This window comes from Falco cherrug, chromosome 2, assembly GCF_023634085.1.
Source record: "Falco cherrug isolate bFalChe1 chromosome 2, bFalChe1.pri, whole genome shotgun sequence".
Classification (NCBI taxonomy): Eukaryota; Metazoa; Chordata; class Aves; order Falconiformes; family Falconidae; genus Falco; species Falco cherrug.
The window spans coordinates 102,939,043-102,956,663 of NC_073698.1; the positions used below are offsets into that span (position 1 = coordinate 102,939,043).

Here is a 17,621-nt window from a genome sequence, read left to right on the forward strand (position 1 = left end):
ACTCCTCGCACCTAAGCAGAAAACAGTGTGGTGTAAATGACCCCAGCTGCAAGCTTGTCATACTCCCTGTTTCTCACATCTGGCTGTGGAACCTTCTGCTCGATTAGCTGTGGGTTTGTCTCTCTCCCTGCCATACCACTCCTGGGGAGCAAAACCTCCAGGCTGGCTGCTTCAGGCTCCCATCTCTGTAAAACGTCACTGGAAGATGTTGGGCACAAAGCTCTCCGTCAGTGTGGCGGCATGGTGACTGCTGCATGCCTTGGCACCTGGGCCTCCGCAAGAGCTGTGGCTGCTCCGAGACGCCCAGGACAAAGCAAAGATGACCTGTTTGAGGTAGAGGTGCCAACCTGAAAAGCAAATGATTATATCCTCATCTCTCAAAGCACTCCTGTTGTGACAAAGTAGAATCCAACAAATGTAGGTGATGTGTTTTGAAGTAACTTTATATCTGAAACTACTCAGATCTAAATTTTAAAATATTTGCATTTATGAGTCTGAATATTTAGAAGAAACCACATTGTAGCCATACATTCTGTAAACACCCTTTTTCAGGCTGTGGTGTGTTTTGACCCCCATCATTGTCTGTGGAGCACTGCATTTTTGTTTTGTTGTGGGTGTTTCCTTCTGCACAGGAGGAAGCAGAGCTCAGCAGCTCGCTGTATCCACGCCGTCAGAGGGCAGGCGGAGGCACTTTGCGCTGCGGTGCCATCACTGGCGGACATTCTTCCTACCCAGTGTCCAGCCACCACCAGGGTCTGGGTGTAAAAGCATGTGGCTTGCCTCATGGTGTGACGTGGTGGCGGTACTTCGGGAAAGGAGGGAGGGTGTATTTTGGTGACAAGTGTGGTGCACCCCGTTTGTGTTCACGAGGCCAAAAGGCAGGATCTACCCGTGCTTTTGAAGTTGCATCATGTCATGCTTGTCCTGAAATAGCAGGTGACTCTAAGAGGTCACGAGCATTTTTCAGCAGTGGCATTCCTTTGCTGTTATCCACACCTTTAATTAAAATGTACTTTGAAGACTGCCTGAGGGACAGCCAGATGCAGGTTCTGGCTTTCAATACAGATGCAGAGCTCTCCGTGTGTAGCTACAACTCAGTCAAGTGACCTGCAAGCTCTGGCTGCCCTTGAGACTCGGCACAGCCTCGTGGTCCTCCTGCCTGTACCTGGGCGCTTGCTGGAAGCTTTGGCGTCCTTGATGTCCAAAGTTGAACATACTCAGGGAGTGATGGCCAAGCTGGAAACTCCCAGGTTTTCTCTGTCTACATCTGCCCCATGCCTGCCTCTCCTCATCTTCCTGTCGCAGTGTGTGAGACCTCCCGGGCTGTCCTTCCCACTGGGAAAACAGGCTGCTCTCCTTTTCCTTCTTTCACAGCAGGGAAACTGAGGCACGATAAGTCTCACTGTTGAGAGTTAAAGAGAAAGCTTTTAAGTCCTGTGGCTCGGGACCAGAAAATAGTGCCTTAACTTCAGCCAAGTCTCATTTTTCTAGTCAATCTGAATATATTTTCAAGGTCTGAAGTAGGAGATTTAATTTCTTACTGGTTTTCCCTCAGCAGGTTAGGCCAGATGAGTTTTGTCCGTTCGATGTATAAAACATATGTTCAGGCTGATGTAATGATTGGGTAGTGCTGTAAATGTTGCATTGTGAGGAGCAGTATATTGTAGGGGGTAGTATGTTTTATGAGAGTTTGGTTTACAGTTTCCCATAAACTTCTGCCAAGCAAAGTTCTATAGTTTGTTTGTACGTGCCATTAGAAGAGTTAATATGGTAGGGTTCTTACAATAAATAATCCAAAAGGGTGCAGTCCACTTTGTGCTGATAATTAGGCATCTGTGAAGTAAAACTAAAACAAATATGTACTATATGGCGTGGTAGTCCTGTTGTTCTTTGGTTTTGTAACCCTGTACCAGACTGAGCTTAGGGATGAATGCTCATCTCCCAAATGCTGAAAAAAATCAGTTAAAAGTATGGTATCCTTTTTGTCTCCATAAACAGCACTTTTTTTTTTTACTTTTTATCTTTTTTTTGTGTGTGTGTGTGTGTGTGTGTGTCAATGGTATCTGGAAAAACTGACTTTTTTTCTGAATTGCCTTCTCCAGCTCTAATGCAAGAAATCCTGAAAGGCTTTTAAAACTTGTCAATTTTTTTCTAATGGTGAAAGCAGCGTTGTGTATGTGCCTGTTACGCTGAATTGCTTCCAGGTGAGACCCTATGCTTTTAATTATCAGTCTTGTTCTAACATTTGGGGAAGAGGAGTCACAGGGCCCCAACAGAATTACTTTGCTGACTAATTAGTTAGGGATCCTTGCTTGGCATGAAGGAAGTGTATGTTCATTTCTTTAGCTTTCTTGCTGCTTTTATGTATTTATCTGTGACTTGCGTGTTGACATCTTTGTACCACTTGTTTTACCTGTGGTCTTCCCTTCAGAAATGTCTGTGAGTTAACCTCAGCACCAAATCGGTTACAATCGAAATTCCCCAGAGTGCTATCATTAAATCAGGCTTTCACAAGGTGTGTTTAAATTGGCCGCGGTCATACAGTGCCCTGACCTGATAGAACAAACACACCGAGTCCTCGTGGCATGTCATGCTTCTGCTTTGACACAAAGTAGGCAGGCAGGCAACTGGGATGTCTGCCTGTGGTGCATGTTCATGAAAAGTGCCTGAGTCTAAATAATGACACATAAGCAAGTAAATTTAGTAATACACAAGAGTCAATGTAAGAATTTTAAAAGTCAAATTTAATGGGGTTTAGCAATTTCTGTACTTGGGGAATTCTCTTTTCCTTTTGCAAGTGTAGCTTTGACTAGCTACTGCTGAATTCCCTTTGTTTGGGTCTCTGCGTGCCAAAGCAGTGGGAGATTTAATGCAGGCAAGTGTTGAGAAGCTGTTGATGTTTTAATTGCAAATGCAGATGAAAGCAGTTAAATGCTACAACCAGCACGGCGGTTCTTAAGTGTTCTCTACGCTCATGGTGTTCATCAACAAGGACTATCCAAAACATGAAATCCTCTTACCCTGTTTCTCCCTGTTACATTGTCCTGTGTTCCTCTCACCGTTCTTTTTCCACTGCGCATCTCTTCATCTGCCCCCAGAAAATGTATTTGGAAATATAGCATGGGAGTAGAGCCTTCAGGGGATTGTTTGACCCAGGCATATTTCTGGCCATTGCATGTGAACCGACCGGGGAGATTAAGAAAAAGTAACGAAAAAAATGCTCTAATCTTCCTTACCTATTGCTCTGACGGGTACTTTAGTCTCTTTGGCGTTTCACCTACAGCTGGAAGAAACAAATATGGTTTGAACATGGAGGAAGAAAAAGGGAAAACTAGGAGGATTAAGTGGTGGTGTTGATAGGCATTGCCACTTCCTATTTCAGAGACAGACGGTTTCTGTGTTGTGTCCCCGGAGAGCCTTAATGGACTGGCTTTCAGCCCTACCTTTTGTTTTGGTGGTCAGCAGCTGAGTGTCCTTCGTTTCATGGAGGCTGGCTTCTGACCCCAGCTGCGGCCCTGTGTGCCCTGGGCTGTCACAGTCCCCATGCGGTGGGAAGTGCCACATGGCTGAGGAAGAGTCAGACCCTGAGCAGTGTCTGGATATAGAGAGTTGGAGAGGAAGAAATCATGGGGGAAGGGTGTGTGTGCGCAGGTGTTTCCAAGATTCTTACTTGGTTAAATCCTTCAGTTTCTGCCTGTTTTCTCATACTTCTAGTATGTAGTGACATTGTGTTTCTTGACCGTTCTTCCCTCCTCCTCCTCTTCCTCTCCCATTGATCCTACTGTTCGTATTCTCTTACAGTGCTAAGTCAAAAATCTGAGGCTTAATTGGAATTCGAGCTCTGAGCCCAAAGATTTGTCTGAGGAATGTAGAAATGGGGTATCTGGAGTCCTTTTGAAGTTTTTGCTATTTTAAAGCTAAAAAACTGTTACTGATCAAGAAAAAGGAAAGTGCTGAAGCTAAATTCTTCATTGGAAACGTGCTTGCTGGTGGAAAAATAAAATCAACATTTTTTTGAGTAGCTATTTTTGAGCCATCTTGTCACTCAAGTTAAACAAGTTCTCACTGATACCAGATTTTTCATTAAATTGGAAAGTCAGTTCTAAAATTTCAGTCAGAAATGCTCCAGTGGGACTCTCCTAAATGATTCTTTAGAAAAGCCAGAACATTAAAAAGAAAAAAAAAAAATAATCCACCCCCTAATCCTATGCACTTGAGGTAGTAAAGCTGAACCAGACGTGAAGGTGGATAAAGTGTCCGTACTGCACGTTCTGACTTAGAAGCAGGAAATGACTTGTGTTAGGATGGATAAAAAATTTCCCTTTTTCCATACTGTGCAGACTGAGATGTAGGCTGTTCATACCCCTGAAAACCTAAGGAAAACTGAGCCTTGTGCCAGCAGCGGTACGAGTGGTGTGCCTGTGGCGGTGGTCCAGGGTCGGCTTGGTGGGGAGTTCAGCAGCCTATGACATGGGAGCGGGAAAGGGTGCAGCCAGAGGCAGTGTTCTCATCAGCTGTCCTAATACAAATTGTTCCTAATTGGGAGTCAGTGCCCTAAAATGAACACTAGGAATTAGAAACTTGCTTAATTTTTCTTGTATTTTTTTTCCCCTCCTCTGAAGTTTCCCATCAGTATAGGTTAACGCCAATTATTGAAATAGATTAATTTTGCACTAAGAGTTGTCTGTCACAATTGGTATTTTAGAGAAACTGAATTAATTTGGGGAGATAGTGTGGAAGGTGTTCTGAGTTTTGCAATATAATATTTCAGCTAATTGGTTGGAAGTTCATATCTTCTTAATTTTTGTAGCAGAACCATTAGAAAAAATGGTTTATATCTCTTCTAAAACATTATTAATGGTAGAGCTTATCTAAGAACTTCTGTGTTATTGTAAGTATTTTAATGATAAAACCTAATTGCTTTTCTTTATAAATTAAACTAAGGCATTACCAAATTGTAGGCATAATGTTACTGCTTATGTTGAGTAACTCCAGAAGTATTTTGTTCTATTTGCATACTTTATGTGCTATTAGCATATTCTGTGTCTCACATTCTTACAGTAATTGGGTTTGTCTCTCATGTTGGCTGTTACTTAATATTCCGATAGTTTATGGTATATCTTTAATAACAATTTTTTTGCTTTTTAATGTGGAGGTTGTTAAAATAAAACTCAGAAAGCATAGAAACACCGGAGCATTAATGACTCTAGAAAGACTGCTAAGTGTTGGATTTCTTCTTAGGACAAGTAAAGTTAGAATGGATTTGATGAAACAGTGCATTGCTTTGGGAGGTAATTACAGTGATGCTGAGCTGGCAAATCCAATCACCATTTGAGTATAAAGCATTGACTGAAGTGATGGATGAGGCTATGGGTGGAGAGAATTGATCTAATTGAGGAAGTGATGAGTAGAAGATAACCAGACTTTTGTGACCCCTAATAAAAGCAGTTTGCTAGCTGTGCAGGCTGCCTGTATAGGACTTGAGTGAATGTTGAGCTTGTTTCAGGAGGTTCATGACATCAGACTTGCACATTTAGTAAAAAGCTGACTTTCAGAAAAGTTAAGGGTTTTTGACCTCACAAAACCAAGCCATTAACTGCCATGTTTTCCTTAAGTAGTAGGCAAAAAATTCTATAGGCAAAAATTTTAAGCTGTCAGTTGTAATGACTTGTGATGGCTGAAATGTGGGAAGGAAAGGTTTGGGTAGTAATCAACTCTATAAAACCCTTCCGATATGTCTGTAAAATGTTCTCAGAAGTTCTTGTGAAATTGTGATATACGCCACCCCATTTCAAGTGCTGTACTATTTATAATGCATGAAAAAAATGGGAAGTGAGAAATTTACAGCTGGGTTTTTCAATACATATTGTCACAGCAGCACAACTGTGTGCCAGTGAATGCATAGCTGGCTATCCCTCCATAAAGTTGTCTAGCAGTTCCTGCTCTGTTTTACCTTGCAGTGGTATTTACAGTCTGTACTAGAAATAAGAGCTCAGCAGTGGGGTGGTTTGTGGAAATTGAAGAATTCGACCTCTTGTGAGGCTCTGCTGTTAACAGCACAGTGTAGTAAAGCATTTTGTGTAGTAAGTACTTTTTTTCTTGTGCCTTCTAACGAAGGCTACGCACTTTGAATACATGGGTGAAACAGCAAAAACATATCGGGCTTTTTGTTTCCGAGATAAAGGGTTTCTCATCTTGAATACAAATGTTTTGGCTTTGGTTACATGATGACAAGCCATTTCTTTACATGGGATCTCTATTTTGATCACTGCTGATGAAAAAAATAACACTCAAATTGTGGCCTGAGTGAAGAAGAAAAGGTTAAATCAGTAAAATGCTTTTGTCCAGGAGAACTGGGTCTATGCTTGCTTCTGCCATGAAAGTTTTCAGCTAGGCTTGGCGTGCTGTGGCCACCATAAAAAACTTCGTGCGTAAGGTGCCCCTTTTTCTTCTGGCTGCATGAGTGGAGATAATCTGTTCTGCGGAAGTCCTGTCCTCTTGCAGCTGCTGCTCGTAGCAACTGTATTTAAAGATTAAGATGGCACATTCTTTGACAAATGGTATTCGCTGTCTTAAATTGAACATCCAGTCATTACATGCTTCTGGTATTTTTTTGTTTGCTTTCTCAATTGTAAAACAAAGTTACTCTTCCAGTTTTACCCTATTGTTGTTGTGTGAGGGTATCAAGACAAGGAGTTCCACAAGCAGGGTAGGTACTTGGTTTGCTACGGAGTTCACACTGTCTGCCTGAGATCAGCTGTAGGGTAGCAGGTTGGATGGAAACAAATGTGTTGTAACAGATCCAGATTTTTCTGCTGATTCTCAAGCTGGCTGTGGCAGGTGACCTTCATCTGCCCACTTTCCCTTCACTCTGCCCACTTTCATCACATTCAGTCTTAATGCATTTCTGATGTCAAGATTTTGGATTTAGTATTGTCATCAGGCTCACAGAACCTGATTTTGTGTCTCTGCAGATGTTTACTTTTATAGTTTTTAAGTTTCTCTTTAGCAAAAAGAAAAAAACCAAAGGGAGAAAGAATATGGATTAAATGTATTATTACTCTGTCCTTCTCTAAAACTGACATACTTCTTGCTCAATCCTCTGTCTTCCAAAGAAAACTGTCAGAAGAGTAACACCAGCAGAGGGTTTGTTTCAAAGAGAAAACTGGGTGAGTTTTGAAAAAGTATTCTTGTGTATCAGTCAACAGGTACCTTCTGCAAATGCACGAGATTAAATGTTACATGCTACCTTGTATGCCCATCTTTTTAAGCAGGTCAGCTATGGAAAGAAATTTCTAATGGTGTGAAGTATACCTTCTTGTTTAAATATGAGGGGAAAGATAAATGTATCTACCAGAGGTAGCAGGACAAGGAATGCATGTTTGGTTTTTATAAATGTTTTATTTAAAAATTAGATTGAAAGAGTTTTAGTGCAACTTGTCTTGTTTTCTGTCGAAGTTAATGAAACCAAGTACACTTTTGGTATTGCTTTTGTATAAAGGTACTGTAAAAGGAAAGAGACAGTCACAGTCTGAAGCATGTAATTCAGTTGTTTGATAAGGTCTAAGAGCTCAAAAACATCTTATGTGACACGTCTTCAAACAGCTTATTTCAAATTTTTTTCCTCTTAGGAAATGTGAAAAAAAGCATAACTGCAACCTCTTCAGTAAAGGAAAACAAAAAGGAAAACAATTAGAGGTGACAAAATTAAGTCTGAAAAATGCTAGGCAGTATGAATTGCTCGTCCTGACTTGCTGTGCAATGGAAGGTGCCCATCTTGAGTTCTTAAAAGTTTAACAGTCTTTTAATAGGTGTTTATGTGTCCCAATATCACATTATTTCTTGTTGTGAGATACCTGATTTACTAACCTAGTATAATCCAACCCTAATGAAAATAATTGTGGTGATTTTTAAGCAGTTTCAGCTTTTGTGGTCACTTAACAGACAGACCAGAAACAATATTGCTGGGATATCTTGTGGGTCAGGCTTTCAATTCTATAAATCACTGTAATTTTCCAGATTTTGAAGCCAATAAGCCATTTTAAAGATCAGTTATATAAATTGGAGGTCTGGCGTAACACTTTTTCTTGGCTCTGTGCCTAATCTCACAACTGCAGTGCAGTTTAATTCTTGCCCTGCTGTCCATTCCCACCTCCTCCATGCTTCAGGAAAGTAGACCTTTTTATTACAGCCCCCTACTCCTAGACTTTCAAGGTAAGTGCTGAAATCTTCATTTCACGCTTGGGTTTGACTTCCTTTCCTCTCTTTTACTGTGTGAAAATTACTTTGGTAGTTTGTGTTTAAATTTACTACCTGGATACTTGGTTTCATGTAGTTAGTATACTCTGCTTAAGTCTTGAAGTCAGCTAGTGTACCAAAGCCAAAGGTAAATGGAAAGTACGGTGAGGTGAGTGCTCATGTGCCAAAGTGCACTGTTGGCTTAGGTTTCAGCTCTAAGTAGTTCCTGTGTTGACTCGTATGTTTAGTTAGTGACACTATTCAAAGGAGTACAGTGGTGGGATCAAACCTGGTTCCTGAGAAGTCTTGTCCCTTGGTCAGAACTTTTTCTAGCATGCAAGGTTTGGAAAAATGTTAGGTGGAAAATACCCAGGCCTCTGATGCGTAGGTTTGTTGATGGAGAATGTATTCCCTTGTCTGTAAGCCTTCTGATTTGCTTTTAACCAAAAGTCTGGTGATTAGGCCATCTCAAATGCATTTATGTTCTTGTCTGGGTTCCAAGCATATGTTCTACTCCTGCAATTTTCTTTGTTTCTGTTGTGCATTTTCTTTTAAGGCATTTCTCTTAAGGTGTATAGAGGCTCACAGCTGGATCTGTCCATTTCCACTCCCACAGTTAAAGAACTTTGTGCTCTGGAGCTTTCCTGTACATGGGGATAAGTATGTATCTGTGCTCATCAGATCACCTGCTGGAAGCAAAGCAAGACCCAGTCCCATCACATGTTTCCTGGAGTTAATTTGGAGGAGCTGTAGAGGCTGTGGTGGGGGGGTGTGTGTGCACTTTTGGGAACCGGAAGCACAAGGGGCTGGAAACTGGGATGATGGCATCAGCAGTGGGTAAACGTTACAGATACATAAATTAGTGTCAGCTTGGCCTGTAGGGTTGCAAGTTATGTGTAGTAGTTGCTTCTCCTATACTAATTCCCACAACTATCTAGAGCCAACATATATGGCCTTGCACTCTGTAGGCAGACAGCAACTGTTTTGGTTCCTCTCCTAGAATGAGTTTCCCCCCACCCGGCTATTTGCCCAGGCTTGGTGGCGGATAAAAACTGCAATCCAGATGGAATCTATTTGCAATAAAATACAGTTGCAAAGTGTAGTGAATGCTAATCTTTCCAGATATTGAAACACCTGTCTTGAACACCTTTTCATATTTTTTTTCACGCACTAATGGGGTATATGTTTTTGTTCAAGTTACTTGGCAAAAGTCATGGTTCAAATACATCCAAATGGATGAGCATTTACTGCAGACAAGCATGAGCTGCTTCCTAATAGCAGTAATTAGTCGGCAGTTACCTGTTATCCTAAATTGAAAGCTTTGCCACATTTTTGTCTGAAATTAATGGTTGCAGACAGAAACCTCTCAGAGAGTAGCTTATGCCCCATGAGTTCTGAAACACCATTAGAAAGGAAACTCATCGTCATTCTCATCTGTGTTCTGCCTCTGTCCCTGTTGGAAGTTACTGGAATACAGAAAACAAGCTTTCATTTACTAACATTTTTTTATTTCTTGAATGGCAAGAGGTAGCCCAATCTGCTTTGCTTTGTTTTCCTTTATCATTTCTTCAGTTTTACCTTTACAAAGTAACAGAATGATGCACACTTCTGAGTGAAATGGATAAATAATACATTGGTACCAGCTCTTAACTGTAGTGCTGGATTGAGAAAAGGAAGTTATTAGATAACATTAAAGATCCATGATTTAAACCAGGGGTCCTCACGCTTTTTAACCAGGGGGCCGGCGCGCGGATGCAGTGGCAGGCCGTCATCTGCAGCTGCTTGGTTCCCCCCCCCCCCCGGCCCCTGGCGGGGGGGACAGGGGGTTTCTGTAAATACCGGGGGCCGGATTGAGGACCCTGGGGGGCTGTATCCAGCCCGCGGGCCGTAGTTTGAGGACCCCTGATTTAAACATTGCTTGTAACTGTGTGCTTAGGTGCATACTAGGAGGAGCTGTACAGTGGTATGTGTTTTAAAAGCAGAAATACAGCCATCGGAATGGTTGGTATGTTTCTGTTGGAGTCAGTGGAATCAATTACCTCTTACGGCTGCCTGGAACCCCAGTGTGTCCATGGCATTGGAAACGTATCTAAACCCACCAAACTTCAAATGCCTCATTTCACCATACACAGGGGCGCAGATGATTTGTATTAAACACCCAGTATGCTACTTAAATGCTCAAGGGAAGCATGGTTTCCATGATAGGGGGAATGGATGTCAATATTTCGTATGTGAGGAGATTGAAACAGAAGGTTCAAAGCCATGATAACTTCTGCGTCCACCATGAAAGTAAAGTGCTGGCCCTCCTTGCCAAAAGGCTCTACTGACAGGAGATTGAGAGATACTAACGTGTGCATGTGTGCATGCAAGTATTTTCATGGCTGCCTTCAAGCCTAACAGTTTACCTCTGCTGTTTATTGCTGAACTGTTAAATTCAGATGATGGTAATACAGCTTTACAAATTTGTGAACTTGTCAGTGTATCAAGTAATTCTTTTGAGCAGCCTTTGAAAACCACTGTCATCAGCACCACTAAGATAAAGCGAAATGTCAACAATTTCTTGTAAACGAGACGGTGCAGTCTGTGGTGCTAATAAAACCCTGGCTGGGATGGTATCAAGGGAATATATAGAAAAAGCTGTCAAGGTATTGTGGTTCCAGGAGAAACAAACTGAGTCATACTTCTTCACTGAAGAAGGTGAAATGTAATAATAATACCAATAAGTAAGCACACCTGCTGTGCATAGTAAATAAACCTCCAAGTCTTTTGAGAAAAACCGTAGTATCCACACTCATTTGGTAGTAAAAATTTGTTTGAAAACAGTGGTTTAAATGGAGTACTGAGGTGAAAGGTGTGCAAAAGTTAGATGTGTTGTCTGGGAAATAGCACTGTGGTGGTGCTAATTGAGAAATGTGAATGGTACCAGAGCATTTAACATGACAGGGAGAAACAGCTCTGCAGGCTGTGCAATGCAGAGTGCTTTGCCCCCCTTTGAAAAGCTGATGCTTTATTCCAGATGTTGTAGTGTAAGTTAATTGCCTTCTCTGTTGTTCTCTATCATCCCTCTCGTGTGTGCGCTTTTTAAAGAAGAGCCAGGATGGTAGCCATGGTTAAATCCAAGAAAACAAAAGCACATTTTTTCATGTTTATTACAAGACATAGTACCTTTGCTATAGTAAAAATATGCAAAGTCCACCTGCTGTCTTTGTTTGCAGCAGAAGCACAGCAAGATGTAGCGTTGTTTATACTAAATGCGGGCCTTCAAGCATGAGGCTCAAAGTCCCCTGATTACTGACAAACACCGGGAGCCCCCCTCCTTCCCTGTGGCCCTGGGCCCCTGAGGAATGCTGCGCAGGGACTACTTGTCATTGCTGATTTTCTCATGTCTGTCATAACCGTGGCCTCTTGGGATGATGTGGTCATCTTCTGTTCGCACTGTTGAGCAGTGACTGACTCGTAGGAGTGCGTGACTTAGTGGGTAGCCTTGATAACCAATGTGAAACTGTTGCTGTTGTCGCTGTTAGGCCTTGCTAGGATACGTCCCTGGCTGTTGTGTATTCATGCTGTTTGGTCTGTTACACTGTGCGATATAGCTGAGCATGATTAAACCATCAGAATAATGCCAGGACAGTCGGTTTCTGGTAGTTGGCTTCATTCAAGAAGAAACTTTTTAAAAGAGCATCCCTTCTCTTTTGAAGAGAGCACTAATAGGGGAAGAGACTAACTGAGCACTGTATAAATAAAAATAAAGTAGGCAACTAGAAAAATAATTACTTTTAGAGAAAGCCTGGAATGCTTCTTCAGAACCTGATACAGCTTCACATTTTGTACAATGAAAGTTTTTAAAGCCTGTTAAATAGGGAAATGACTTGTAAAGCCCAATTTCAGGTATCTTAATTCTCCTAAGTATATAGCAAGACTTTCATTTCCATTTAGGTATCTAAATCTAAGGCAAAACCACTTCTGTTTTCATTGTTCTTTTTTCTTGAAACTTGTAATAAAATATAATCCGGTGAAATACTACCCTTGTGATTTGAGTCTTGCAGAATATGTTGCTAGCAGAAATACGATTTTCCTAGGAGTGATCAAAGTAGTAGAAAGAATATTCTACTAGTTTTGTGCTAACTTTTTAGAATATTTTCAGGAGCCTGATGCCATAAGCTGTTGTAGTCTTTCATCACTTCTGGGGTGTTTTTTCACATTCTCAGATGTCTAGTTCTTCAGCAAGCAGCAAGTCATAAAGGGAAGTAGGTGGGGGCTATCCTTTAAGCATTTACTTCTGGTAAGCTACTGGAGAAGAAACCAAGGCCCGCTGATGGCAGGCACAGCCAACCAGTGCACACAGAGAATTGTCTTCCTTCATCCTGCCCCATTCACCATCACATCCCCCCCCCCCCAAAAAAAAAAAAAAAATCTTGGCCTTGATGCTGAGAATTTCCCAGCAAAATACTGTGAACTGACATAGCCAAGTTGATTGCTTTTGTGTAGCTAAGAACAGATGGATAGTGGATGCACACATACAAATTATTTTTGAAGAGGCTTTCCATGTGACTAATTGACTTTCCTTTGTTTATTAGCTTGTTTTTGTTATCCTTTTTTAACTTTATGAGCTTGCCAATATCTGGGAGTGATCATTCATTTGAAAGGAAGAGGAAAAATAATCACAGGTTTTTTTAAAGCACGCTGTATTTGTAGCTTAGGTGAGAGAAAGACAGAGAGCAGCTTTCTTCAGTGTTGAAAGGCATATGGTGTCTAATGCTCTTGATCAAAATTTGTATGTCTTATACTTGGCATGTCTAGTTTAAATGTCTAGCTAGCCAAGTCTAGATGTCCCTTAACCTGGAGATCAGAAATATACTGGGTTTTACAAATCCACCTCACTCTTGCAGTTGAAAACGGTGTATGTGTAGAATTTATTTCATGTTCTTAAATAAGTGGTAAGAAAAATAAAAACAGAAGAAATATACTGTTCAGAAAGGAGTAACTAAAAAAAAGTTGGAAATTTCAGACATACTGAAATTAGATTTCCAGGGGGAAACCAGAGTGGCAATGGTGAGATTTCTGAATCAGTTCTTAGAAATCAAGAAAAATTAAGAGAAGAATCCAGTGGGTTTGTGCTCTTTTTTCAGTCTTTCTCCCATGTAAATGGAAACAGATGACCCGTTATGCAGACTATTCTGCAAGGTAGTTTTGCCACATCCATTTGTATAACCTGCCTGGGCTTCCCCCAGTGGAGAGCTTCACTATTATCTTAAATCTGCAATGTGTTTCTGGAGGCCACATATTTGGGGTAGAAGGGAACAGGGGATTCATTCATGTTTGAAAGACTGAAGTAGAGTTAGCTTTCTCCTAGTAGTCAGGCTTGAGACATACAAGTTTTTTATCATTATTTCTTAACTTCTTCTTAATATCCTATTAAGAAATATCATACTGCCCTCCTTTTTGCTCTGAGTTGGCTTTCAAAGTTGTAGTAGGCAACATATTATAAAATGAAATATGAGAGGTTTGACCCTCAAAACGAGGTAAAGGAGAGCAGTTGTTAACTTCACCTAAAAGGCTGTTCAAGCATATGCAATGCTATGAAAAAGATGCAAAACCACTTGTGTATGAAGGTGACAAAAAGTCACCACATGTTTGAATATCTAAAGATCATTTATTCATTAGTAGTAAATTTCAAGTAGATCAGATTAACAAACCTGAAACCTTGCCACAGCTGGGCACTGAGTTAGGAAGCATTCAAAAGAACGGTAGCAGTACCCAAGAGTACAGTTTTTGGCTTGTTGCCTATATCATTCAGAACTAAGAGTGATTCCAGAAAATCCTTAACCTATTAAGCCACCCAATGCATTTGATAGTCAGCTTCAGTATTTTCTCCTGTCGTCCAAGGCTGTGGATTTTAGGCGGCTGTATGAATTTAAAGCACCATGATGGACAACAATATTTAGCCCAGTAGTTTGGGATTTCTTTGTGAGCATAGGGATGCATGTGTTGCCATCCTAGTACACATCAGTACCATGGGTCTTTTATGGAGGCCTTGCGCATCAACTGTACAGTGATGCTGGTAGCGTAGCACATCTGAGCTGAGCTTGCTGTGCTGGAGATAAAACCCCAAAGACAAAAATCAGCTAAGCATGAGCTGCAGCATCAACGTGTCAACTGTCTCTGTCCTGTCCTTTGTGAAAACAGACAACTCTGCATGGTTCTTGTTCAGGTGGCTTTTCCATTCACCACAAAACTTTTAACAACAGAACAAAAAACTCGGCAGTCAGTGTAGACAATTTCACATCACTTTAGCACTTGCCTGTCTTTCACAGAGGAATACTGAGGTAGTCCACAGTGAACCTCTGGATAAGATGTCTCCTGGGTGAGTGAGTCCTGAGGAGCTCTTTTGCTTCTGTGTGCATATCAACTGAATGCATTTTGAGCTAATTTGAGCTGCTTTCAAAATAAAAATTGATTTGTTGACAGTTGCTTGGAGCAAGCATGTTTGGAGTGTTATTCAGCTGTCAAAATAGGGTATTGCTGATGGGGATTCTTTTTCCATCCCTGTGCAAAAGGAGGAGCTCCAGTCTTGCTAGTTTTCTCCTGCATTGCTAATGTTGACTTTTGGGGGGGGTTTAGCATTTCTGACTTCTTACTTGTTGGGATGTTTCAGAGCCCCTGATTCTTTCTTTTTTATTTAAAGGGAGGGAAGAAGACAGAGAAACAGGTAACTTCTTGTCCTTACAGAGTTTCTGAACAGAGTGTTCTCTGTTGTTATCCTGAAATAATTTTGTTGCTGACACAACATTATAATTTTTTTTATTTAGTGATGATAAGGTAGTAGAAGAACAACCAGAGGAAGATGAGGATCTAACTGTTGTGGAAGATGAAGATGCTGATGACGATGATGATGATGGTGATGAAATTGAAGAAGAGACAGAGGAAGAGTACGAGGAGGCAACTGAAAGAACTACCAGTATTGCAACTACTACTACCACAACTACAGAGTCTGTGGAAGAGGTTGTCAGAGGTAAATTTGTGGGCATTTAGCTTGGGGCTGGAAAGCTGATCCTGCTGCTTTGCATGTTTGCCCTTTACAACAAAAAATGTTCCAAACAGCAAAATATTTTAAGTTGCAGCATTATTATGCTTTGGCTTCTGTAATATGCATGTTGGATCCCCTCCCCCTTCCCATTACAAATATTCTTGGGAGGTGTCTATGAAGTGTGGTTGTGGATGATGTGGATGGAAGCAGAAGGGTTGGTTTAATTTTAAAGGGACGTTAAATAAAATTTTACTGCCATGCTTGGCAAATAACGCTGGAAGAGTATGTGTGTGGGTTATCATGTGCATGTGCTGCAGAAGGATGGAGAGTGTCGGTTCAGAGCAGAAGGTAGCACTAGCTGGTTTGGTGTCTTCTATTAACAACAGTGATTAGTCATTTTGTGTGATTTCTGTTAGATACCTGTTTCCAGTATTTCTCCGTGAGCTAGTAATTCAGTAAAACTAGGTGAATTTAGAGATAATTATGTAGAAAAGTGAATTTAACTAATGAGTTGTATTGAACAGGGGAGGAGGAAATAGGAATGCATTGCCCAGAAAAGAAATCATGAAGGGAGAAAGAATTCTTAATTTCTAAAATGTGTTTTTCATGATATTTTGTAGCTATTAACATAACTGCATTTTAAGCTTTGAATTTTACCCTAGTCGATGGACACCATAGTAACATGCTTTTAAATACCACATTTCTCCTGTGATACATATTTGAATAAATTGTCCTTATATGTCTATTTTAATAAGTACAATTTGATACGGTGTAAATCTTAGTAAGATAGATGCTGTGTTTTCTACAGTGCTTACATCTTTCCCAGTAAGTGCTGGAGATTATGACAGAAAATGAGATTAAAGGCTACAGTTGAAAAGAAAGGAGTTGGGACTTGCAGGAGGCAGAGGAAAAATGGCAGCGATTGGGGCAGTCATGAAACCAGACAGAAAATAACCACCCTGGCTCCTTTCCTCTCCCCTTGGTTTCCCACCCACCCCCTGCCTCTGGGGGTGCTTTGACGGAAGTGTCAGCAGAGTCTCCCATTTCACATGTGACTCTCTAGAACTGTTGTGCCAGTGTTTGGTGGAGCGGGTGTGGAGCAGAGGGCTGCCAGCCACGGTGCATCACACACGCTGGGGACAGAAGGATGCCCAGGGCGGGCTTCGGATGCTACTTCATTTAGGTTTTTCTGTTAGGTCTACGTGCAGATAAGCTCGCTAATCAAAAGCGCTAATGCTTTGCTGAAATCACTTGCAAATGTTTCTTTCTAAGGCTGGCAATGCAGTCTTGTGCATTTCTGTCTTATATAACTGTGTTGAGTGCTTTGCTCAGTTATGGGAGAGCCATTCAGTGAGGAGGGGGCGGAAGGAGATTATGTTTAGATCTTTAAACCAATTAAATATATTTCCATATGTGAGCTTTCACCACCTGGGGATAAAACGCCCTGTTCTTGCTGGTAAATGAATACTGAGAGAGAATTTAAAAAAAAAAAAAAAAAAGTAGTACACTTGACTTTAATGGGATTTTGGATGAGTGGAAATAAGGACAAATTAGGTAGAACGTGTTTCTTTTACTGAGGTTGACATTTCAAAGAGGTTAAGATGTTTAGCCTTCAGGAGAGTTGTGTGGAATAATATGAATGTAAAATACAAAAGAGATGAGGCAAACTATTGAAGCCACCTTTTAAAAATCCTTTAGAAATGTATATGCTTGTAGCTGATAATGAAATGCTATTGTGCTGTTTTTCCCCCAGTCTGAAATTTCCCACCTTGGCTGACTGTGAGTGAAATAGGTGTTTCTGCAAGGGAGGTGAGGGCAGTCTGTTGCCGATACAAGTGTTCAGCACGGTTCTGCCACAGCCCTTTGGACTTTCTGACCTCCAGCCCTCCTGGGGCACAGGGGGTACAGAGACAGTCCCTGAATGTGTGTAACTGGTGTCTGACAGAGCTGCACTATCCAAAATGCTTGCTTAGTTCTAAATGTAGAAGTGTCCAGATAACTTACGGCCTTGGCCCTTGCTTTTACTTCCCTTGCTGTACTTGAGAGGAAGCTTCCTACAGGGTCCCTGTGCTCCTGATCCAGCCAGCAGATCCAGCATAGGAACTTTTGTGGTGAGCATCTGCTGTTGTCCTGCTGTTGCAAACAGAAAAGTTTGTCACTGTCAGTGAATATGAAAGAGGCAGAGGTACCTTGTAGACAACGTATGTATTAAGAAGTGGTCCATTCTGTGGAGACACCTTGAAGGCCTCTCCAGATGGATTTAAGTGTCAGAGCTTCATTCTTAGGGACGTGAGCTCTGTTCAGGCTACTTTTCCCAAGCATTAGCCAGTGCAGCTCATACAATGTAGCCTAGGAT

The 17,621-nt window shown here is 41.2% G+C and overlaps 1 protein-coding gene across 2 annotated transcripts in view; it reads left to right on the top strand.

Moving 5' to 3' along the window:
* The window catches only part of APP (amyloid beta precursor protein), a 229,420-nt gene that overhangs the window by 118,812 nt on the left and 92,987 nt on the right, over nt 1–17,621 (top strand). For both annotated transcript variants that reach the window (XM_055701097.1, XM_055701098.1), the window contains exon 6: nt 15,048–15,250. In XM_055701097.1, the coding sequence (XP_055557072.1) occupies nt 15,048–15,250 (203 nt within the window). The remainder of the gene's footprint in view (nt 1–15,047; nt 15,251–17,621) is intronic.